The sequence below is a fragment of the Mandrillus leucophaeus genome, unplaced genomic scaffold, assembly GCF_000951045.1.
Source record: "Mandrillus leucophaeus isolate KB7577 unplaced genomic scaffold, Mleu.le_1.0 Scaffold265, whole genome shotgun sequence".
Lineage (NCBI taxonomy): Eukaryota > Metazoa > Chordata > Mammalia > Primates > Cercopithecidae > Mandrillus > Mandrillus leucophaeus.
This window is the reverse complement of record NW_012102754.1, coordinates 395,741-419,712: the sequence shown is the minus strand read 5'-3', so window position 1 is coordinate 419,712 and position 23,972 is coordinate 395,741. Positions and strand designations below refer to the sequence as shown.

The following is a 23,972-nucleotide window of genomic DNA, read 5'->3' as shown; positions in this document are numbered from 1 at the left end:
AGAAGACAAAACTGAGTTGTGTCACCCTTACTGAATTCACCTTCAGCCACAGGACTTGAGAACTGGTTACCAAATTTGTAGATTCTATTAAGGCTCCAAGTTGCTTGGGGATGGAGTGAACAGGAGGGTAGAGGTCAGTTTTGTCATTTGTGAGGAACTGAGAAGGATAGGGAACTAAACTTGATAGGACCTTTTACACTGATAATGTTATTAAATGCTTGTAACTATAAGGTAGACATAATCTACACTGGCTAGGTGGGAAAATTGCAGCTCTAAGGCTCAAGAGGCAGAGCCAGATTCAACCCACACTTCCTTACTTCAAATATTCTAAAGCTGACGATCTTTCCACCACATCCTTCTTCTATAAATCCAACCTTGGGGATTACAGCTACTCCCTTTCTCTAAAATAATTTCTTCTCCTTAGAGCACTAATAAGCTAATCAGAGACCTGTTGGTAGACGAAGGAGCCTGAGATTACACTTGTTACAACTGCTCTTTATCCACTGTATTACCTTGAAGTCAGGTTGTCCTCTCTCTGACCATGTTACTTTTTGAATATAGTTGATTTCTAAGTTATTCTAAGAGTGAAAAAACACTGAGACTCCAAGATGGCTTCTGTTGCAAGTACAAACACTTAAATCAGAGCTATTAGCAACATTGTCCAAAATGTACTTTCCAGAGGAAACTCTATTTGTTTATTTAATTCTATCTAGCAACGTTAAACCATTTCCAGTTGCTTCCATTTTCCATTTTACTAAAATTATCTTTAGCGGGATCAACTCTCCTCTGCAAAATGTAATTAAATATTATCCTCTATGTTGGTTCTGAGCTGTATTCTTTTCTGACCATGTCACAAATTTCACCAATTACTTTCCACACTGGCAAGTCTTTCGTGGCTTTGATTTCTACAAACCTAATTTTTCCCCAAGCGCTTTATCCTTCTGGCTCTGGAGGTACATGTGTAAATCTGTAATGAACACAAAACCTGTAATGGAACGTCCTACACCCAGTGCTCTGAAAAGTTGGTTCAGTGCATCCAATATTTAAAGTCTAGCCAATAGTGTATCCAATATTTAAACACTAGCATGCTAAGGGAAGTTTGCTATTCAGACTAAACAATGCTCTGACGTGAGATTCGTGAATGGTTAAAGAAACAGTCGTCCCTTTCTCACTCCCCATCTCTTCCAACTGGGAGAAGCCCTCGACGCCCATCTGTCAGCCCAGGGTTCCCGCAGGCGCGTGTCTTGGGTGGCCCCGGGGTCCAGGGAGAGGCTGGCGGGAGAAAGGGGACAGAGGACTCCAAGAAGCCCAGTGAAGCCCCGTGGGGAGCCCCATGGTCAAGGCCGGGCCTGAGGGCGGGGCTGGCCCTGGGCCGCCTCCACCTCTGGGCCCGCCCTGCGCCACACCCTAACCCGCCTGCTCTCGGCTAACGGGCCGCGGCACCCGCCTCCGCCCGTCAGCCCTCACCTCGCCCCGACGGCGGCCTTCGGAAGTCGGCGCCCGCCAGCTACCCGCCGCCTCCTCAGCAACCTTAGCCGACCGGGCTGCCCCGGCCCAGGTCACCGGCGGCCCAGGCGCAGGTAGGCGGTGGTGCGCGTGCGCGAGCCTTGAGCCCCCATTCGCTGCTGCTTAGCGACACCCGCACCCAAACCGACCAATCCCGGCGCGCCTCCACAGCCCCCGTCCAGGCGAAGGCGCGAATGTAGTGGTTGTTAAAGGGCTGCGACCCAAACTGAGAGTGAGCGTGACCGGGGCGCGCGCCTCCCAACTTTCTTCCCACCTCCCGGCTCTCACCGCGGCAGTTTGAGGTCCAAGCGTGTAATTCTCACGTCCGGAGATGAGAAGGAGCCTTCGTGGTATAAGCTCGATTCCTGCCGGGGTAGCAACCGGACCGACGTCTGGAGGCGGGGAGGCTCCGCGTGACAGTGTGATACTCCCGGGGCGTGTGTTCTGCGCTCCGCGCGGCTGGGCGGGAGGCCCGAGATAGGCAAACCAAAGAGCACAACCTACTGCCAGCCTGGATAGGGCGCCAAAGTCCGACCCAGGGGGACACACCCCAAGCTGGGGGCGGAGGCACCCACAAGTGGATGACCGGCTGGAAGGAGATTAGGTAGCAGAGTCCGTCCATTTATTCATTTAGCAAGTATTGAGCACCTGCTGTGTGCCAGGGCTTGTGGACAAAGCGAGGAATTTCTGACAGGAAAAACTATGTTAAGAGAGGAGGGCAGGGTGAGAGCACCCTTCAAACAATCAAACACCTGTATAAATACAAATTGTTCTTCAGGGAGGAGCAGGGGTTTTGAGAGAATTTACAGAAGCTTCTAGGCTGGTGTTGGGAATCACAGGAGGCTAACTAGGCAAAGGGGAGAGGAAGTGTGTTTCAGATGGAGAGATCAGCATGTATATAAGGACTCTGTGGAAGGCAGCAGAGCTCCTTTGAGGGATGAAAAGAAACCCAGACAGGGGGTAATGGAAAGTTAGTGCTTAATAGATACAGAATTTCAGCTGGAGAAGATGAAACAGTTCTGGAAATGGTTAGTAGTGATGATCGCACAACAATGTGAATGTACCAAATGCCACAGATCTGCACGCTTAAAAATGGTTATGTACATTTTACCAAAAAAGAAAAGAAACTCGGAGTTTAGAGAGTAAAGGAGTAGAGTGAGATCGACTAGAGCAAATAGAAGGAAGGGGCCAGACCATGTAGGATCTTATGGGCCATAGTGGAAAGTTTAGGACCATGGGACACTGATCAAAATTGCATTTTATAAAACTCACTTTGGCTGCTAAAGTGGAGATCAAAATGGAGAAATCTCAATAAAGCTATGGTGGGACTTCCCTGGGAGCCAGTGCAGTCATCTGAGCAAGAGAGAATGGAGCTGGAATGTGGACTGGTGTGAGACTGAAGAAAAAGAGATCTAAGCAGGCTGCAGAGAAATACAGGAACAAAATCAATAGGACTTGGTGATGAGTTGGATGTGAAGGGGCGATGAAGTAGCTTCAAGGATGAGGCCACTGTTCAGCCATGGATAAATGGATGGATGGTGGAGGGATTCACAGATATGGAGAACACTGGAAGAGGAGATAAAATGGATCTTGAGCTCCATCTTAGACAAGTTGAATTTGAGGCACCTTTGAGACTTGGTTAGGATTTTGCAATGATTCATTTTAGATGTCAACCTGACTAGGTTAAAGGATACTCAGATTCCTGGGGGAACATTATTTCTGGGTATGCCTATGAGGGTGTTCCCAGGAGATACTGGCATTTGAATCAATGCACTGAGTAAGAAAGATCTGTCCTCATCCAATATGGGCAGGCACCATCTAATAGATAGAACAAAAAGGCAGAGGAAAGGCAAATTCTCTGTTCTGGAGTTGGGACACCCCTCTTCTGCTCTTGGCATCAGAACTCCAGATTCCCCTAATCTCCTAACTCCAGGAGATTAGGTAGTAGAGTCCATCCATTTATTCACTTAGCAACTATTGAGCCTTTGGACTCCAAGACTTGTACCAGTGGTTCCCCAGGTTCTCCCGGCTTGGGCCTTGGACTGGGAGATACACCATTCAACTTCCCTGGTTCTGAGGCCAAGTCCAAGACAGGGTAGTCTTGAACTGAAGCACTCTACCAGCCTCCCTGGTTCTCTAGCTTGTAGATGGCCTATTGTGGGACTTCTCAGCCTCCATAACCATGTGAGCCAACTCCCCTAATAAATCCCCTCCCATATATATTTATAGATATAGATCTATATTGTAGATATATAGATGTCACATTGGTTCTTCCTTTCTGGAGAACCTTGACTAATACAGATGTCAACATAGCCGTTGTATATACAGGTTGCAGGTCAATGTAGAGGTCTGGGCTGGACACAGACTTTTTTTGAGGCTGAGTCTCACTCTGTGGCCCAGGTTGGAGTTTAGTGGCACGATCTCGGCTCACTGCAACCTCCACCTCCCAAGCTCAAGTGATTCTTCTGCCTCAGCCTCCCAAGTAGCTGGGATTACAGGCATCTGCCAACACGCCCAGCCAATTTTTGTAGTTTTAATAGAGATGGGGGTTTCACCATATTGGCCAGGCTGGTCTCAAACTCCTGGCCTCAAGTGATCCGCCTGCCTTGGCCTCCCTAAGTGCTGGAATTACAGGCGTGAGCCACCACGCCTAGCCTGGACTTTTGAAAATCATCATCATATGGGCGGAAATCAAAGCAGGGCTTACATAGCCAGAGAAAAATTACAAAATGAAAACTGAAGAGAATTGTGATAGAGTCTAAGATAGCCTACAGGGATCACTACCTCCTGGGATTTATACCCTTGTGTAGTCCCCTCCCACAATGAGTCTCTGATAATGAGGGTAGGTCACAACAGGCACAAAGAAGAAGAAAAACCAGGAGATTTGGGGTTGGTAAAGGCAATTGAAAACGCTGTAGCATAAGCGCCCTTCAAATATGGGGAACTGGGGCCAGGTGTGGTGGCTCACACCTATAATCCCAGCACTTTGGGAGGCCAAGGCAGGTGGATCACGAGGTCAGGGACAAGCGTGTCCAACATGGCAAAACTGCGTCTCTATTGAAAAATTACAAAAATTAGCCGGGAGTGATGGCAGGGGTCTGTGATCCCAGCTACTTGGGAGGCTGAGGCAGGAGAATCACTTGAATCTGGGAGGCGGCTGCAGTGAGCCGAGATCGCACCATTGCACTCCAGCCTGACCTACAAGAGCGAAACTCCATCTCAGAAAACAAACAAAACAAAACAAACAAACAAATATGTGGAATTGGGCTCTCAAAACTTGTGGTGCGAGTGCTTTAGAATAGGACCTTACACCCTCTGACTGGTGCAACTGGTGTGGCTCAGGCACCATGGTAGATTGGACAACAGGGGTGAGATGTAGTACCTAAAGTCCTAGCTCTCATCTCCAATCATTGGCCACTTTGACTCCAGACTCACAGTCAACTCCAGAGGCTTTCTCTTCCAGTCCTCTTCAGCCCTCCACTCCTAGGGTAACACCCTGGACCACAGAAGAGCTCCACCTCTGAAGTTATAAATGCAGACACCTGATCTTTCATCTGTCCTGCTAGTCTCTGAATTCCTTCCATGGTTTCTCTAGCCTGCAGAAACTTCCAGTTTATTTGTGCCTCTACTTTGTTTTATTATGAGCTCCCTCGAGTTTTCACTTCCTTCCCCATCAGCTGAGAGTTCAGGGTTTATCACCTCCATCACATTCTTCCCAATATACTTATATCTCTTGCACAGTTATCTTTCTAGCACAACTAGAAGGATAGTAACACCCATCTGGCAGCACTACAATCCTGGAAGAATCCAACCTTCTGTCTTCTCTGCTTCTTGGCTCTGAGTGCCACTGGACAAAATCTCACAACCACACAGATCAGTGCTACATACATTGTCAACTTCAACTAGGTCCTCAACACCCTTCAGCAGTCCTATTTGCCAAGGCAGCTCTCTCTCCAGCTCTCCCCCAAAATCAACTTCCAAATATCCTGCATGCTCCCCAGATCTCCCACTCTTCAACACCCCCTCCCCCTCTTGCTCTCCCAGGAACCTTCTTTACTGAAGAAAGAGCAACCATCAAAGTGATGTCCCTTAGCTCCAGACAACTCCTCTCCCTCCAGCTACCACCTTCTTTCCCTTCTCCCCTTTACAACCAAACCTCATGGAAAAAGTGGTCTATATCTGAACACTCCATTGCTTCACCTTCACCTTTCATCATTTCTCAGTCCCCTGCACTTCTGAGATCTGCTTCACCATACCACTGAAAATGCCCTCCTCAAAGACCTAGTCTTTATTTTCCTTGTTCTTTTTTTTTTTGTTTTGTTTTGTTTTGACGCAGAGTCTGTCTCCCAGGCTGGAGTGCAATCTCTGCGCTGAGGCTTACTGCAATCTCTGCTTCCCGGGTTCAAGTGATCCTCCAGCCTCAGCCTCCCAAGTAACTGGGGCTACAGGCACGTGCCACCATGCCTGGCTAATTTTTGTATTTTTAGTAGAGACAGGGTTTCATCATGTTAGCCAGACTGGTCTCAAACTTCTGACCTCAAGTGATCTGCCTACCTCGGCCTCCCAAAGTGCTGGGATTACAGGTGTGAGCCACTGCACCAGCCCTTCCTTGACCTTTCAACAGCATTTGTCATTGCTGTCCTGTCTGTCCTTTTCAGTCACTGTTTAAAAATAAATAAATAAATAAATAAATAAATAAATAAATAAATAAAAAGCCATAACCCCCACTGTCCTGGTTTTCCTTTCCCTATATCTCTAGTCTCTTTCTCCCCTCAGTCTCCGGTGCAGCTTCTTTTCCTCTGTCATAAGAGAAACTATCACATTCTCCTTAGGCAATCTTATCCACTGCATAGTTCCAGTCAGTTTCTACAAGTGATGTTTCTCAAAGCTGTATCTCCAGCCTATTCTTTGTCCCTGAGTTTCAGCCCCAAATAGTCAGCCACAAGCCTCCACATCGTTTGACATCACCTCACACTATACATTTCCACAACTGAATTTATCACCTTCATTTCCAGTCCAGCATCTCCCCCACTGTTCCCTGCCTCCATAAGGGGCATCACCACTTTCTCAGTTGCTTAACCCAGAACCCCAGAAGGCATCCCTAATTTCCCTTTTCTATCCCTCCCCACTCGATCACTAAGGCCTGCCAAGTCTACTTCCAATGTCTTTCAAATGCATACACTTCTTTTCTCATTGCTCCCACTATCTCTGGCCTGCCTTCTTGTAGCAGCCTTGTCACTGTTCTTTTTGTTTCTCATCTGGGTGTCTTCCCTAACTTTCACCATGTTACAGCCAATAAAACTCTAAATGCATCTCAGGCTTCATCACTCTTCTGCCTAAAACCATCCATGGCTCCCATTGCTCCTAGGAGAGTACAGAATCTGGATACCTGTGTCCTGCTTAACCTCCACTTTGCCTTTATACTGCCTTTATAAAACTTTTCTTCTGGAGGGCTTTCCCTGTATGCTGGAACATGTTGGTCCCCTATACCACCTGCCTCACCCTAACACCATCTCATTTTTTTTTTTTACCTGATAGAAACTTTGATGATGTTAAAAAAACCAATCAGGCCGGGCACGGCGGCTCACGCCTGTAATCCCAGCACTTTGGAAGGCTGAGGCAGGCAGATCACGAGGTCAGGAGATCAAGACCATCCTGGCTAACACAGTGAAACCCTGTCTCTACTAAAAAAAAAAAAAATTAGCCGGGCTTGATGGCGAGCGCCTGTAGTCCCAGCTACTCGGGAGGCCGAGGCAGGAGAATGGCGAGAACACAGGAGGCGGAGCTTGCGGTGAGCCGAGGTCGCGCCACTGCACTCAAACCTGGGCGACAGAGCAAGACTCTGTCTCAAAAAAACAAAAAGCAATCAATTCCTTCTATAAACCACACTCAAAACCTTCGCTTTAGGCCAGGCTTGGTGGCTCACACCTGTAATCTCAGCATTTTGGGAGGCCAAGGTTGGTGGTTCACCTGAGGTCAGGAGTTCGAGACCAGCCTGACCAACATGGTAAAACCCCCATCTCTACTAAAAACACAAAATTAGCTGGGCGTGGTGGTGCATGCCTGTAATGCCAGCTACTTGGGAGGCTGAGGCAGGAGAATTGCTTGAACCCAGGAGGTGGAGGTTGCAGTGAGCTGAGATTGCACCATTGCACTCCAGCCTGGGCAACAAGAGTGAAACTCTGTCTCAAACAATAACAACAACGACAACAACAAAAACTGGGGACAGGCAGGATGGCTCACGCCTGTAATCCCAGCACTTTGGGAGGCCGAGGCGAATGGATCATGAGGTCAGCAGTTCAAGACCAGCCTGGCCAACATAGTGAAACCCCATCTCTACTAAAAATACAAAAGAATTATCTGGGCATGGTGGTGCGTGCCCATAGTCCCAGACTACTCGGGAGGCTGCGGCAGGAGAATTGCTTGAACCTGGGAGATGGAGGTTACAGTGAGCTGAGATTGCACCACTGCACTCCAGCTTGGGCAACAGAGTGAGACTTTATTTCAAAACAAAACAAAACAAAAACAGACAAACAAAAAAACAAAAAAACCCATTCACTTTATTCCTCAAAACATGTATGTCCCAGTTCCCTCCATTTCAGAGTCATAAACATAAAGCCTAGAGATAAGATACTTAATACCCAGGACAGATCTTTGTGTGTATATATACATACCATATGTAGCATTATGTTATATAGTATTACATAAATTACATGAAATTTTACATAAGATTGGTAAGCAAGTCACTTAAACTTTATGAACAAAAGTATGGGCCGGGCATGGTGGTTCATGCCCATAATCACAGGGAAACTTTCAGAGGTGGGAGGATTGTTGTCTGGGCCATTTCATGTTATTGTCATTCCTCACTTGTCTTAACAGGAATAGGGCTGAGTGGAACTAAGCAAGACCTACATCCTGCTCCTGATGGTTCTTTTTCTGCCCACTCTGTTTCTCTGAAAGCTTTGGGGAATTTTCCTTAGGAGGAAGCCTGATGCAGAGTTAACAGTGCAGGCTTGGTAACCAGGAAGTCCTGAGTCCGCCCCAGCTCAGGGGTTACTTCACTTCTCTCACCGGGTTTACCTCTCTGTGAAATGGGATGAAAGCAGGCTGGGTGCAGTAGCTCACACCTGTAATCCTAGCACTTTGGGAGGCCGAGGCGGGCGGATCATGAGGTCAGGAGTTCAAGACCAGCCTGACCAACATGGCGAAACCCCATCTCTACTAAAGATACAAAAAAAAATTAGCCAGGTGTGGTGGCAGGCACCTGTAATCCCAGCTACTTAGGAAGCTGAGGCAGGAGAATCGCTTGAGCCCAGGAGGCAGAGGTTGCAGTGAGCCAAGATCACACCACTGCACTCCAGCCTGGGTGACAGAGTGAGACTCTGTCTCAAAAAAAAAAAAAAAAAAAGGAAAGAAAAGAAAAGACATGGGATGAAAGCTGCCTTCTCACAGGTTTGAATAAAGGGATTGTGGAAAGAAAGCCCAGTAAAGCAGATGAGCTTGCTCAGGATCAGGGCCACCATTCAGGGGAATAAAGCTCTAGGGAGCTCCCCTTTTTAGGAGTAGGCTCCCAAGATCTCCCTCCTAAATGAAGTGCTCACTCCAGGGAAAACGAATCTTGTTACCACATCCACCACGGATGGCTAGAACAGGGGACCCATACTGCACAGCAGGAGATGAGCAGAGGGCGGATAAACATTACCACCGAGGATTCTGCCCCGTCAGATCAGCGGGGGCATTAGATTCTCACAGCAGCATGGACCCTATTGTGAACTGTACTTGCGAGAGATCTAGGTTGCACACTCCTAATGAGAATCTAAATGCCTGCTGATGTGAGGTAAAACAGTTTCACACCAAAACCACCCCCACCCTCACCCCCACCCCCGTGGAAGACAAGAAAAATTGTCTTCCATGAAACCAGTTCCTGGTACCAAAAAGGCTAGGGACCACTGGTCTAGAAGACTACAACCAGTTCAGTTTTAGTGATCACCAGGAGTAACCATGTGGCCCAAGAGGGTGTGTCCAGCTTCCTCCTCGCATCTTGCGGCACACCACCTTTGCAGTATGGTGCCTGGGCAGTCCCAGGTTGTTAAGGGTGAGAGTTCTAAAGCCAGACTGCCCGTATTCAGAGACTGGCTTTGCTAAGGAACCTTGGGCAAGTTACTTAACTTGTTTCCTCATCTGTAAAATGGAGAAAATACCAGTGCTTTTTAGGGTTGCCAACCTAATAAGCATTATTCCTGCCCCAAATAAGTCTAGGCTATGTGGAAAAACGCGAATTTCTCCTTCAGCAAAGAGTAAAACTAATACCAGAGTTTTCCTGGCCCTGCAGATTTGGCCTGGCAGGAGACAATGCCATAGTCAATGTTCATGCTCCAGATGCAGACCTGGAGGCACCAGAGTGATGTAGAGAGGACAGTGGATTTGAAGCCATATATCTGGGTTCCAGACATGCTGTGTGATGCCGAGCAAGCCACTCCTACAGATAGATTAAGCATGCACACCCAGCACTTTGGGAGGCCGAGGCGGGCGGATCACGAGGTCAGGAGATCGAGACCATCCTGGCTAACATGGTGAAACCCCGTTTCTACTAAAAAAAAAAAAAAAAAAAATTAGCCAGGCGTGGTGGCGGGCGCCTATAGTCCCAGCTACTCAGGAGGCAGAGGCAGGAGAATGGCTTGAACCCGGGAGGCGGAGCTTGCAGTGAGCCGAGATCGCGCCACTGCACTCCAGCCTGGGCGACACAGCCAGTCTCCATCTCAAAAAAAAAAAAGCATGCACAGCCTAACACTGGAGGTGCTGAGGCCAGGTAGGTCAACATTAGACCCAACCCCGACCCACAAGTTTCGCTCTCCAGACTGCGCAAGCGCAAAGGGTACGTAAACGACCCCGGCGTTCTGGGGGCGGGGACCGAGGAAGGCGCTGAGTGTCGCTCCTGCGCGTCCAGTCACAAATGACGTCTCTTCTGTCCCCCGCCCTGTAGGCGGGAGCATCTAATCAACGTCGACAGCGTAGGCCCCACCTTTCGTGGGTCGAGTCGCTTGGCGGTCGTGGTTCCGGAGGTTCCTCGGGATGTCGGTGGCCTTCGTACCGGACTGGCTGAGGGGCAAGGCGGAAGTCAATCAAGAGACTATCCAGCGGGTGAGCATCCACGCGGGCGGGCGGGCGAAGAGAAGAAGTCGGGATCCCGAGTGGCTGCGGGGTGCGAGAAGCATCCTGTGGAGAGCGGCCTCCCAGCTGACTGTGAAGGGTGCTGAGCAGCCGGGGTGCGGGGTGAGATGGGCACGAAATCAGCACAGGCGCCGGGGCAGGATAGCCCGGCATGGGGTTCTGTCCTCCGCCGTCCAGACGTCATACTGCACTAACCCTTTCTCTTTTTTTTTTTTTTCCCCCGAGACGGAGTCTCGCTTTGTCGCCCAGGCTGAAGTGCAGTGGCGTCATCTCGGCTCACTGCAACCTCCGCCTCCTGGGTTCAAGCGATTCTCCTGCCTCAGCCTCCTGGGTAGCTGGGATTACAGGAGCGCGCCACGCCTGGCTAATTTTTGTACTTTTAGTATGGGGTCTCACCATGTTGGCCAGGCTAGTCTCGAACTCCTGACCTCGTGATCCGCCCAGCTCGGCCTCCCAAAGTGCTGGGATTACAGGCGTGAGCCACTGCGCCCGGCCTGCACTGACCCTTTCTTTCTCTGATCTTTCAGCTCCTTGAGGAGAATGACCAGCTGATCCGCTGTATTGTGGAGTATCAGAACAAGGGCCGAGGGAACGAGTGCGTCCAGTAAGTGCCCCCACCCCCGCGCCCCTCACCTGTGGGTAGAGGGGAAGCCTGTGTAATACGGTGCTTTCTCGAACTAAGAGTCTTGGGTGATTGATCGCAATTAAGCCCCTCTTTGAACTGAGGAAAGAGAGCCCCAAAGAGTTTGCTAACCTGCCCAAGACCATACAACAAGTACACTGTGGAGCCTGGAGTCAGACGTGGCTCTTTCTTCAAAACGTGAATTATTCTCACTGTAAAACCTCCTTCACTCAAAGCTATGCCAGCTAATGACAACAGGGATGGGGGTGGGAGCACACAGAAAACTAGGCTCAGGAGATTGGAGCCATGGCCCCTTTCTCATCTTGGATCCGTGCCTCATCCTTTCTCTGTTAAGTGAAGGGGTCAGGCCATTTGACTGCTAAGCTCCCTCTCATTTCTAACTTCCTGTCAGTCTGTTAGTGACACACACACAAAGACAAACAAAGGATTTCCGAGTTAAGTCAAAGGTGAATTCTGCATCATAGTTTAATGCACTCCCTAAGCAGATACCAAAATGAGAGAAAATAGAATCTGAGTCTCTTTTCCGAATTTACTCCAGGTATTATGCCCGTTTTTTTCTTTTCGTTAATTTTTTTTTTTTTTTTTTTTTGAGACAGAGTCTTCCTCTGTTGCCCAGGCTGGAGTGCAGTGGTGCAATCTCAGCTCACTGCAACCTCCACCTCCGAGGTTCAAGCAATTCTCGTGCCTCAGCCTCCCGAGTAGCTGGGACTACAGGCGTGTGCCATCATGCCCTGCTAATTTTTGTATTTTTAGTAGAGACGGGTTTCACCATGTTGGCCAGGATGGTCTCAAACTCCTGACCTCAGATGATCCGCCTGCCTCAACCTCCCAAAGTGTTGGAATTACAGGCATGAGCCACTGCTCCCGGCCTTATGCCCATTTCTTATAGAAAAATATATTATTTCATTGTTACTGAAGAAATGTTTCACAATCCCTACCCCCTAGAAACATTACCTACAGTCCCTCACTGAATACCTTAATAGAACAGTAGAGATACCAATTTTTGGGTAAATCTTTACATCTGACTCTGGCATTTGGTAATTTGATTTTTAAAAGTTTATAATAAATACCTTCTCCTTTTTCTATATGAAAAATGGTTGCAAAACCTTCCATTTGGTACAGTAATTCGCAACCCAAGGGTAAGAAAGTTATCAAAATCTCCTAGTGGGATTTTTCAATTGCACAGGCCATGCTTTCTGACCCCTTGTCTGACTTATTTTTCTGGGTGAAGAACTCTACCCCCCTATAAACTTACATTGATCATGAAAATGTTTTGTCCCTTCTTGAAGTTGTTGAACAGATATTTTATAAGTACAGTTGGTCCTCTGTATCCATGGGTTCTGCATTGCATTTCAAAAATATTGGGGAACACAAAACAATAAAAAATAGCAACACAACAATAAAAAGCAATATAGTATAACAACTAGTTATATGGCATTTAAATTGTATTAGGTATTATAAGTAATCTAGAGAGTATTTAAAGTATGTGAGCCAGGTGTGGTGGCTCACACCTGTATTCCCAGCACTTTGGGAGGCCAAGGTGGGCAGATCATCTGAGGTCAGGAGTTCAAGACCAGCCTGGCCAACATGGCAAAACCCCTTCTCTACTAAAAACTAAAAATACAAAAATTAGCCAGGCATGGTGGTGTGTGCCTGTAATCCCAGCTACCTGGGAGGCCAAGGCAGGAGAATTGCTTGAACTTGAACTCGGGAGTTGGAGGTTGCAGCGAGCCAAGATCACCCCACTGGACTCTAGCCTGGGCGACAGAGCAAGACTCCATCTCAATAAATAAATTAATTAATTGAAGTATATGATATGGGAGGATGTGTGTAGGTTATGTACAAATACTATGCCATTTTATATAAGGGACTTGAGCTTGAGCATCCTCGGATTTCGATATCTAAGGGGAGGAGGGAGGTGGCCTGGAACCAATCCCCTGTGGATACCAAGGGACAACTGTACTCCTGGTACCAGGCACAGTTTCAGACTCTGGGAAATCCGTAGTAAAACAGACACTAGCTCTGCACTCATGGAGCTGACATTCTAGACTCTAGAATCTATAAGAAAATGTATAATTAGGCACATAATAATGAGTGCTTTGAATAAGAATAAAGCAGAGTAAGTCGGGGGAGGAGTGCTATTTTATACATGGTATGTCTGATAAGGTGATATTTGAGTAGAGACCTGGGGTAAGGGAGCCAGCTATGCAGTAGTAAGGCATAGTGAGATAAGTAAGACAGAAAAAGCATCAGGTAGAAAAGCTCCCAAGTAGGAGTGTGCTGGATATCTTCAAGTCACAGGAAGGAGGCCACTGTGGCCAGCATTCAGTAAACAAAGGTATAGCCATAAGAGATGAGATCAGAGGGGTACTGGAGGCCTCAATCATGTAGGGCCTTACTAGGACACAAGAACAGCTCACCTTTACTCTGAATGAGATGGGAGCCTTTGGAAGGTTTTGAATAGAGGTATAACAACATATAACATGATCTTGATTTAAATTGTACAATGATCTCAGACTGTTGTGTGGAGAATAAAGTAGGGTGCAAAGATAGATCTGGGAGACTAGGTGTCTACTGCAATAGTCCAAGCAAGAAATGATGGTAGCTATGAAAGTAATCAGTGAGAATGGGTGAGAATCTGACTATATTTTCCTTAAATATGTTAAACAAGAAGGTTGATAACAGTGAATCATCCAGTTAGTAGATGAGCCATTCCACTAGAGTGGGTAAATTATTTTCCAGTTTTTTGTTCATGGTCGGTAAAAACAAGCCTCTGATTTTTGCCTGGTTTTTTTTTTTTTGCCCATAGGTACCAGCATGTGTTACATAGAAATCTCATTTATTTGGCTACCATTGCAGATGCCAGTCCAACCAGCACTTCAAAAGCAATGGAATAATCTTTCAAAAGCAATAGAATAATCTTCCATTTGGCTGTCATGAGGAGTAATTGAATGTAATCCATCTCTTACAAAATGGAGACAGGGTCTTTATCAGCTCAACTGGTTAAAACATGAATGAAACCTCCGTGGCTCTTTCAAAAAATGTGAAAATGTGAAGAAAGCTCCTAACTTAACTGTATTCTCAATGTAAATATTTTTTAAATAATTAAGCAAATCCCTCAATAAGTTGAGCCCAGGTGTCCTCTTTCCTAAACTTGGAGCATGTTTGGACAACAAAGACATCACTGGGATGTTCAAGTCTACTTTTTAGTTTCAACCTGAAGAGGAAACTGAGTAGGTGTTGGGCAGGAATTGGTGAGACTCCTGACTTGAGACCTTGCTAAATGGACATGTAACTGTATGCTCCTTCCTACCAGTTTGCAAATGTGGTCCCCCTGACTGCTGTTTTCAGATTGCTTTGAAATAAAGCTTATTTTTCTATAAAATACTGATGTGGAGGTATAGAGGTTTTCATGTAATAAGTATTCCATTTAGTTTTCAAGAATAACTTTGAGGACTTAACTGTAAGGTGTATAACAACAATGCTATTATCATTGCCAACAAAATGAATAGTGATTTCTAGTTATTGTCTAATATCATCTGATAATAGATGTTTAATTTTCTTCAGTTATCAGATAGTCTTTTTGTTGATTTATCTGAACCAGAATCCAAACAAGATTCACACATTGTATTTTGTTGATGTTCCTTTAAGTCACTTAAAGAATACTTAATAGTTCCTTTTTTTATTTATTTGTTGAAAGAACTAGGTGTTTACCCTAGAATTTTCTCATGTTCTACATACAGTTGTATCTCTGTAGTGTTGTTAACCATGTGTCACTATCATCCACTTTTCCTGTAAACTAGTAGATCTAGAGGCTCATGCAGACTCATGTTCTAATATTTTTAGCAGGAATATATTAGAAGGTGATAAGCACTTGCTTTTGCATCACATAAGGAGTGACCTGATTTATTTTCAAGTTCCCAACCAGCCTTTCACTTAAATTATGATCCACCCAGCTTTGATCTGGTAATTAATTAGAGATTACATAATGAGGATTTTCTAATTTATCATTCTTTCTGACTTTATTAGCTGTATTCTATAAACAACTTTCACTCTTGGAGATTTATCTGAAAGATGAGGCAAAGAGATTCTTGTAAATATATCCAAAATTAGAAGTCCAGGTCCCTGCTCCTTTTTTTTGGAGTCAAGGGTTGCAACCTAGGGCAACTGTAAAATACATGTAAATAGTGAAGAGATAACTCATTTTGAATGCCAGCTCTATCCCTTAACCTCTGAAAGCTCTGTTTCCTCACTACTAAAGTGAGGATAATAAAAATAGCATCTGCCTCCTGAGGTTGTGAGATTGAGATAATGTGGCTGAGAACTGGGCACATGTTAATCTATGTTAGCGCTGATGTGTTATCTGAGGGCTCTGGCTCTTTCTTTTTTGTTTTTCCTTTTTGGTTTTTTTTTTTTTTTTTAAACGGAATCTTGCTCTGTCGGAGTGCAGTGGCGCAGTTTCGGCTCACTGCAACCTCTACCTCCCGGGTTCAAGCAATTCTCCTGCCTCAGCCTCCCAAGTAGCTGGGATTACAGGCACGTGCCACCATGCCCAGCTAATTTTGTGTTTTCAGTAGAGACAGGGTCTCACCATGTTAGCAGCGCTGGTCTGTAACTCCTTACCTCAGATCCACCTGCCTCAGCCTCCCAAAGTGCTGGGATTATAGGCATGAGCCACTGTGCCCGGCCAGCTCTGGCTCTTTGTAGGCCCTTTCAGATCTGAGAGGGAGCTTGTTTCTTTGCTCCTTCACCCAATCTGCTATCCTATGATTTTAGCCCATTTGTAGTCTTCATCCTCCACTATTCATGGGGTTGGTACCATATTCTATACCAGCTGGCACAAGTGGGCTGCTCATGGGCCTGATCTGGTCAGCAGATGTGTTTGGGCTATGCAGTGTTTTAAATTTTGAGTTAGTTGATAACTAAAAATAAGAGGGGCCGGCATGATGGCTCATGCCTGTAATGCCAACACTTTGGGAAGCTGAGGTGGGAGGATCACTTGATCCCAGGAATTGAGACCAGCCTGGGCAACCCAGGGACACTCCATCTCTAGAAAAATAATAATTTTTTTTAAAAAAGAGGATTTCCCATTAAAGTCTGGATTTCTAGTAATGCTGAACTTGCAGATCCACAGGGTAGCCATCAGCTGGAGTAGAATAGGAGCTGTCCCCTTTATGAGGCAGCTTGAGTTGTTTACCTAGAGCCTGGCACACATAGACACTGGGATGAGGCCATCAGACTAGCACTGGCTAGAAAGTGAGCAGGGGCTGATGTTTCAGTTTGGGTTTTCCCTAAAGCAGAGCCTGAGACAAGGCCTTGGGAGCAGGTAGTTTTATTTGGGAGATGATTTCAGGAAGCATGAGTAAGGCAGTAGGGAGATTAAGATGGGGAGGAAAAGCCACTAAGAGTGTTACTGAGGTCACTCCAGTAAGCAATAGGAGCTCAGTTCTGTGGGATTCTCTGAGAAGCATTTAGAATGTTCTAGAACTGTCTACCTGAGAGACACTGGTTGGGAGTTGCCTGCAGGGGAGCTAGCTCCCCTGTACTAACAAGCAGCATTTGTGGCCATGTGGGTCCCTAGATGTCAGAGAAGATAAAGTGAAAAGGTGCAAAGCAGGCCCCCAAGGTTGGCTGCTGCCAGCACAAGGTGATGTGACCTTGCAGGAACCTTCTCTATTGGCTGCAGCACATATCAGAGGCAGGCAGGGCAGGGCGGGACGGTGGGGCGGTCTGTGGTAGCACCAGAAGCTCCTCTGCTGGGCTCTGAGCAAGCCAGTGGGGCCTGGCAGTTAAGAGCAGCTTCCTGCGTGGGAGGGGGAGCAGCCTTGAAGACAAGCCCAGCTCTCCTCCAGTGGAAAGGGGGTTTGTGACCTGCTATGTTCCCCTCCCTTTGTCTTTTGTAATGATGTTTTAGTCTGCAGGCAGAGGACTGAATCAGGGCAAATCAGAAGCCTCTGAGAACAGCCAAGCTGCTTTAGCCACAGGCTGCCCTTCATTCCAGAGGGCCCCTCCCCGGGGAGACACCTTGGTGAAGCTGATGCAGGCCAGCAAGCTATCTGGACTCCAGCCCATCTCCAGCTATTTGCTTCAGAGGCAGCCTGAAGCACAAGCATTTGCCATCCCTCTCGAAGGACCTAGGAATCAACAGCATTGTGAAAGTTGATTTAAAAACAAAAACCCAACCAAACAAACACCAAACTTGAATAGAGTCTGTGACCAGATTCAATTAACCACTTTCCCTTCTCAGAGGACCTCCTGCTTCAAGAGTTGAGCCTCTACTCAGCCTATCTGAGCCCATCTCTAACCTGTGGGGTCAAACTGATCTCCCAACAGCCCACACAGGGTCTCAGCCTGTTCTCTTGGGTTTCCAAGCTTACCTCTTAGGAGTTGCAAGAGTGGTGACTTCTGCCGCTGTCACTCTCATGAGGTGAGGATATGACAGCTAAAACAAAGAGATCAGATAATTTGAGATCAAGCTGTATTCCACAAAATGTTAAGCTATTTTTCCACTTCCTCATGAGGCCTCTTGACATCTCAGTTTGACCTCTCGGGACTCCTGGTAATGATAAGGCTAGAGAGGAATTGATTAGTGCTATCTCATGTGCCCCTAAACCTTTGCAATATACCTCTGTTACTGAAGGTGATCTGAGTATATTTCTTTTTTTTCTTTTTCTTTTCTTTTCTTTCTTTTTTTTTTTTTGAGAAAGAGCTTCGCTGTGTCTCCCAGGCTAGAATGCAGTGGCGTGATCTCGACTCACTGCAACCTCCACCTCCCAGTTTCAAGCGATTCTCCTGTCTCAGCCTCCTGAGTAGCTGGGACTATGGCTACGTGCCACCACACCTGGCTAATTTTTGTGTTTTTGTAGAGACGATGTTGCCAGGCTGGTCTTGAACTCCTGACCTCAGGTGACCCATGTGCCTTGGTCTCTCAAAGTGCTGCAATTACAGGTGTTAACCACCGTGCCTGGTTGGCTAGGTATATTTCTTACGCTGGGTACATACTGTCTTCATTTTATCATTATTCTCTTATACATATAATGTTTTGAATCTATTCTATTTGAATAAAGCGATTTTACGAAGTTTGTTAATCTGTCATCTGTGTTCCCGGTGAAAGTCCCAAAGATCCTACTGGAATCTGGATGTTCTGTTGAGTCACTAGGACTTTCTCCTTCCTTCTTAAATCCAAGGGGAGGTGGTTTTTTCTGTTGTGTTTAGGTAATTCAACAAATATTTATTGATTGACTACTATGTAAAAAGAACACCATGGTGAGGAAGCCAGGCAATGCCCCTGCTCTCATGGAACCTTTATTCCTGCTGGGAGGCAGGCAGACAATAAAGTATAAATAAGGACAGCTTCACATAGTAATAAAAGTGCTTTGCAGAGCTAAACACAGTGGCTCATGCCTGTAATTCCACCACTTTGGGAGGCTGAGGTGGGTGGACTGCTTGACCCAGGAGTTTGAGACCAGCCTGGGCAACATAGAGAGACTCTATCTCTACAAAAAAATTTTAAGAAGAATTAGCCTAGTGTGGTGGTGGGGACCAGCAGTCCCACCTAGTTAAGAGTTCAAGGCTGCAGTGAGCTATGATTGCACCACTGCACTCCAGCCTGAGAAACAGAGTGAGAGCCTATGTCCAAAAATTAATTAATTAATTAATTATTTTATTTTCCCGAGACTGGGTCTCACTGTCACCCAGGCTGGAGTGCAGTGGCATGATCTTGGCTCACTGCAACCTCTGCCTCCCGGCTTCAAGCAATTCTCCCACCTCAGCCTCCCAAGTAGTGGGGACTACAGGCACGTGCCTTCACACCTGGCTAATTTTTGTATTTTTAGTAGAGACGAGGTTTCACCATATTGGCCAGGCTGGTCTTGAACTCCTGACCTCAAGTGATCCACCTGCCTTGGCCTCCCAAAGTGCTGCAATTACAGGCTTAAGCCACCACACCCAGCCTATAGATACTTTTTTTTTTTTTTTTTTTTTTAAATAGAAGTGCTGGCCAGGTGCGGTGGCTCATGTCTGTAATCCCAGCACTTTGGGAGGCCGAGGCAGGCGGATCACGAGGTGAGGAGATCGAGACCATCCTGGCTAAAACGGTGAAACCCGGTCTCTACTAAAAATACAAAAAATTAGCCAGGCTTGGCAGTGTGTGCCTGTAGTCCCAGGTACTTGGGAGGCTGAGGCAGGAGAATGGCGTGAACCCTGGGGGCGGAGCTTGCAGTGAGCCGAGATCGCGCCATTGCACTCCAGCCCGGGCGACAGAGCAAGGCTCTATTTCAAAAAAAAAAAAAATTAGAGGTGCTTTAAAGAGAATTGTAACAGGATGACATGTTGAGGAGTGTTTGTGTGACTACTTTAAATTATAGAGTAAGGGATGACCTGAGGAGGTAACACTGCGGCTGAGACATGAACAGCAAGGAACCTGACACATGACCATCAAGGGAACTAGCCATGCAGGCAGAGGCAAGAGCTAAGCAAATATCCTTCATTACAACTGTTTTTTTTTTTTTTCTCTCGAGTCCATTTATACAGTAATATTCACCTATGTGGTCATCGATTCAATTATAACGTGAATCCTCATTTGACCAGGCCCTGAGCTTGGCTCTACTGTGAGGAAATTAAGGAGGGAGGGCACTGGGCCCTACTATAAGGGACCTCCTAAAACTGGCAAGATAAAAAAAGACTCACACCCTGGCACAGACCAGGGCACCATGCAAGCCCAGAAATGCCTGAATGATCATCCAGACATGGAGGCTGCAGGAATTCCACATGGAAATTATCAAGTGCTTCCTGTACGTCAGAAAACGTCTGCGTTTCTCCATTCCTAAGCACTCCCTTGTTTGCAAACAACAAAATGACTTGCCAGTTGTGGCAGAAGCTATCAGCATTTCACTTTCATTTATTGAACTTTAACTTAACTGAACTTTATTCCTCTAACTGTGCTCCAGCTGAATCCCAACTGTCCATATTGCATCTCTATTCTTGAGGATATTTTCCTAAAACTGGAAATCTGCTTTGCCCAGGTGTAGCAGGCCAGAAGAACCTAATGATTATCACCTCGGGAGCATCTCTCAACCAGGGACTCTCAGGAGATATCCTCAGGTGGGATAATCCTGACATGTTTCTTCTGTATGTGTTCCCAGAGTTCCCCAGCAGGATTACGTTCCAATCAGCAACTGCGGTAGCTGGTTAATAGCACACCTGCATTGGTTATCATCCTTTTTTTCACCTCCTCACTCTCTGAATGTAGTTTCTCAGGATCGCTTCCTGTCTTAGTCCCTTTGCATGCTGTAATAAAATACTGTAAGCTGGGTGGCTTATAAACAACAGAACTTTATTTCTTATAGCTATGAAGGTTGGGAAGTCCACAATCAGGGCCCCAGCAAATTTGGTGTCCTTGAGAGCCCATTTCCTGGTTCACAGACAGCCATCTTTTCATTGTAACCCCATGGGGCAGATGGGGTGAGGGGCTTCTTCTGGGTGTCTCATTTATTTGTTGTTTTTGAGACAGAGCCTCCCTCGGTCGCCCAGGCTGGAGCACAGTGGTGCGATCCCAGCTCACTGTAATCTCAAACTCCTGGGCTGAAGTGATCCTCCCCTCTTAGCCTCCCAAGTAGCTGGGACTACAGGTGTGTGCCACTACACCTGGCTAATTTTTTAATTTTTTGTAGAGATGAGGTCTCACTTTGCTGCCTAGGCTGGTCTTGAATTCCTGGCTTCAAGTTATCCTTGGTCCTTGGCCTCCCAAAGTGCTGGGGTTAAAGGCGTGAACTGCCAGGCTTAGCCCCTGGGTCTCTTTTATAAGGGCACTAATCTCAGACGGACTGGCTCAGCCAATATGGCTTTCATCAACATCATCGCATTTGAAAAATGTTTACCCAAACCCAATCTGCTTGGCAAAGGTGATTTCCAGAAAAAGAGTAAGAGCCAAGGATTCAAAGCAGAATTTAAGGGATGAAATGAGCAAACAAATAGGGTCAATATTAAATGAGTAAGGACCCTATTTGACAAGAAGTGTTTGTTGCAGTGGTTTTTTCATATGAATTTGATGAGATCCAAGCTCTCTCATTGTGGGAGTTCAGTCAGGCTGGTGGGAAAAAAATTAAAGATAGTTTATAAGAAATAGACTCATACCTTCTTGGAAGGCTGGGGGAATTTGCATAAGCTGCAGTAATAGATCTGGCTGAAGGTAGCCTAATCCTTACCTTGAGTAAATAACTTAGAGTAGGTACAAAGGAATGTAAAGGAGTTTGTCTAAATAGCTTGTTTACTCATGTGGTGCCAAAACTAACCTTTGATCATTTGTGGGCAAGATGGCCCTCTGGGGGAGGGGGGAAGTATTTGCAAGCAAATCCCAGATGTCATGTGTTTTCATTCCTATATACATCAGTATGCATCTCTAAAAAACCAAGGATGGCTGGGCGCGGTGGCTCACACCTGTAATCCCAGAACTTTGGGAGGCCAAGGCGGGCGGATCACGAGGTCAGGAGATCAAGACCATCCTGGCCAACATGGTGAAACCCCGTCTCTACTAAAATACAAAAAATTAGCCAGGCATGGTGGTGCACGCCTGTAGTCCCAGCTACTTTGGAGGCTGAGGCAGGGGAATCGCTTTAACCCAGGAGGAGGAAGTTGCAGTGAGCTGAGATCGTGTCCTTGCACTCCAGCCTGGTGACAGAGCGAGACTCTATCTCCAAAAAAAAAAAAAAAAAAACGAAAAAAAAAAAAAAAAAAACAAGGACAAGAGGACAAAGACATTTCTCTTTTTCATTTTTACATTTTAGAGATAGGGTCTAAATCTGTCGTCCAGGCTGGTGTGCAGTGGTACAATTACAGCTCAATGAAGGCTTCAACTCCTGGCTCAAGCAATTCTCTCATCTCAGCCTCCTGAGAAGTTGAGACTAAAGGTGTGTGCCACCATGCCCAGCTAGTATTTAAATTTTTTGCAGAGACAGGGTCTCACTATGTTGCCAGGGCTGGTCTCTAGCTCCTGGGCTCAAGTGATCCTCTGCCTTGGCCTCCCAAATTGCTGGCATTACTGGTGAGAACCACCACACCACATATTCTTACATAATCAAAATTTCATTATCACATCTAACAAAATTAAATATACTTCTTTGGTCTCATCTAACATCTAGAGCATAATCAAATTTCCCATTTGTCTCAAAATGTCTTCCACAGTTGTCTGGAGATTTAGGATTACTAATTCAATGTCTTCAGTGATTATTGGTTTATGCAGGACTTCTATTTCTTTTGAGTCAATTTTGATCATTTCTGTTTTCTAGGAAATTATTTTGTCTGTTTCCCCACTAACATTCTTGATTGTTTTCCAGAGTCCTAGCCCCTGGAGCTCCAATTGCTGGCGTTATCACACTCTAAAAGGCTAAACACCCAGAATAATTACCTGAAAATTCGTACTACCAATCGTTCTCCTTCATGGTAAATCATAGACAAATTAAGTCTGAGTTTGTAAACTCTTTGGATACCAACTTTCTACCACTCTTGGAAGAGATGGGGGAGGTGTCAGTCCCTTTGGTTGATACTGGCCCTAGGCCTGCCTTGTCCCAGTAGTTTCTTCACCTTAAGCACAGACCAAATTGCATACTTTATCTTCCAATCATCTAAAATACAATTTCAAATCACAGGACAGAATAAAATAATCTTTGAGAGAGGCAGGACCTTAGAAAGGAGATATTTTATCTCATTTATTTTAGAGATGAAGAAAGTAAACTTCTGAGAGACCGAAGTGATTTGTCTCAGGTCACATAACCAGTGGCAGAAAGATGAGAATTATTGGAATGTCAAGATAAGAACGAATTCCAGGATTAAAGTTCTTTAAGTACATCCCAAATTAAATGTCTCATTCCTGAGCTCTAAAACCTATTTACATTGAAGCCTGCTGTCCTGAACACAGTCATTACAAAGCTGGGCAGTGCTCTCTATCCTTTCCTTTCATGAATCCATGTATGAAAGTTAGCTTTATCAAACTATTTCATCTCCAGAAAGGCATGTACATTTCATACTGTTCAAATCTTAACTGTCAGCAAATCAGATCTAAGACCGCTAGCTTCTTAATTCAGCCTAGAGACTGCTCCTCTAATAGACACACCGGACTCTCAGGGAGGTAGGATGGGCAAGCTCTGACAAACCACAGCACTTCTGTGATGGTGTGAAGTACCAAAGGTTTGACTGCACTTTAAAAAGGTGACATAGGTGTCGGGGCACGGTGACGCACCCCTGTAATCCCAGCACTTTGGGAGGCCAATGCAGGCAGACCACGAGGTCAGGAGATCGAGACCAGCCTGGCCAACATAGTGAAACCCTGTCTCTACTAAAAATACAAAAAAATTAGCTAGGCGTGGTGGCGCGTGCCTGTACTCCCAGCTACCCTGCAGGCTGAGGCAGGGGAATCGCTTGATCTCAGGAGGCTGAGGTTGCAGTGAGCCAAGATCGCGCCACTGCACTCCAACCTGGGTGACGGAGCGAGACTTTGTCTCAAAAGAAAAAGGTGACATAGGTGCAGAAACAGATCGGAAATGATCTAAGTCAAGCTTGTCCAACCCGCCGTCCATGGGCCACATGTGGCCCAGGACAACTTTGGGTGCAGCCCAACACAAATTCATAAATTTTCAAGAAATATTATGAGATTTTG

The 23,972-nt window shown here is 46.1% G+C and overlaps 2 protein-coding genes across 6 annotated transcripts in view; one reads left to right on the top strand and one right to left on the bottom strand.

Annotated features, from left to right (window-relative positions):
• SEC22C (SEC22 vesicle trafficking protein homolog C (S. cerevisiae)) overlaps positions 1 to 23,972 on the bottom strand; it is a 59,410-nt gene that overhangs the window by 32,785 nt on the left and 2,653 nt on the right. For 3 of the 5 annotated variants that reach the window (XM_011984269.1, XM_011984271.1, XM_011984273.1), the window contains exon 1: positions 1,468 to 1,617. The exons of 1 other annotated variant lie outside the window; for it this stretch is intronic. The gene's annotated coding sequence lies outside the window, so the exon portion shown is untranslated. Of the gene's footprint in view, positions 1 to 1,467; positions 1,618 to 7,037; positions 7,191 to 23,972 lie in introns of those variants that run through there. One more of the 5 variants, XM_011984270.1, reaches the window with a different exon arrangement.
• Positions 1,462 to 14,707, top strand: SS18L2 (synovial sarcoma translocation gene on chromosome 18-like 2). The gene is made up of 4 exons (XM_011984274.1): positions 1,462 to 1,580; positions 10,490 to 10,647; positions 11,205 to 11,281; positions 14,130 to 14,707. The coding sequence occupies exons 2-4, from the start codon at positions 10,579 to 10,581 to the stop codon at positions 14,215 to 14,217; spliced, it is 234 nt and encodes a 77-aa protein (XP_011839664.1). The 5' UTR covers positions 1,462 to 1,580; positions 10,490 to 10,578; the 3' UTR covers positions 14,218 to 14,707.

Bases quoted from the DNA above. Each gene is read 5' to 3' on its own strand.
- SS18L2 (XM_011984274.1), top strand. From the start codon at position 10,579: ATGTCGGTGGCCTTCGTACCGGACTGGCTGAGGGGCAAGGCGGAAGTC. The intron at 10,648-11,204 runs GTGAGCATCCAC...CTGATCTTTCAG, and splicing joins ATCAAGAGACTATCCAGCGG to CTCCTTGAGGAGAATGACCA. The intron at 11,282-14,129 runs GTAAGTGCCCCC...TTTTGCCCATAG, and splicing joins CGAGGGAACGAGTGCGTCCA to GTACCAGCATGTGTTACATA.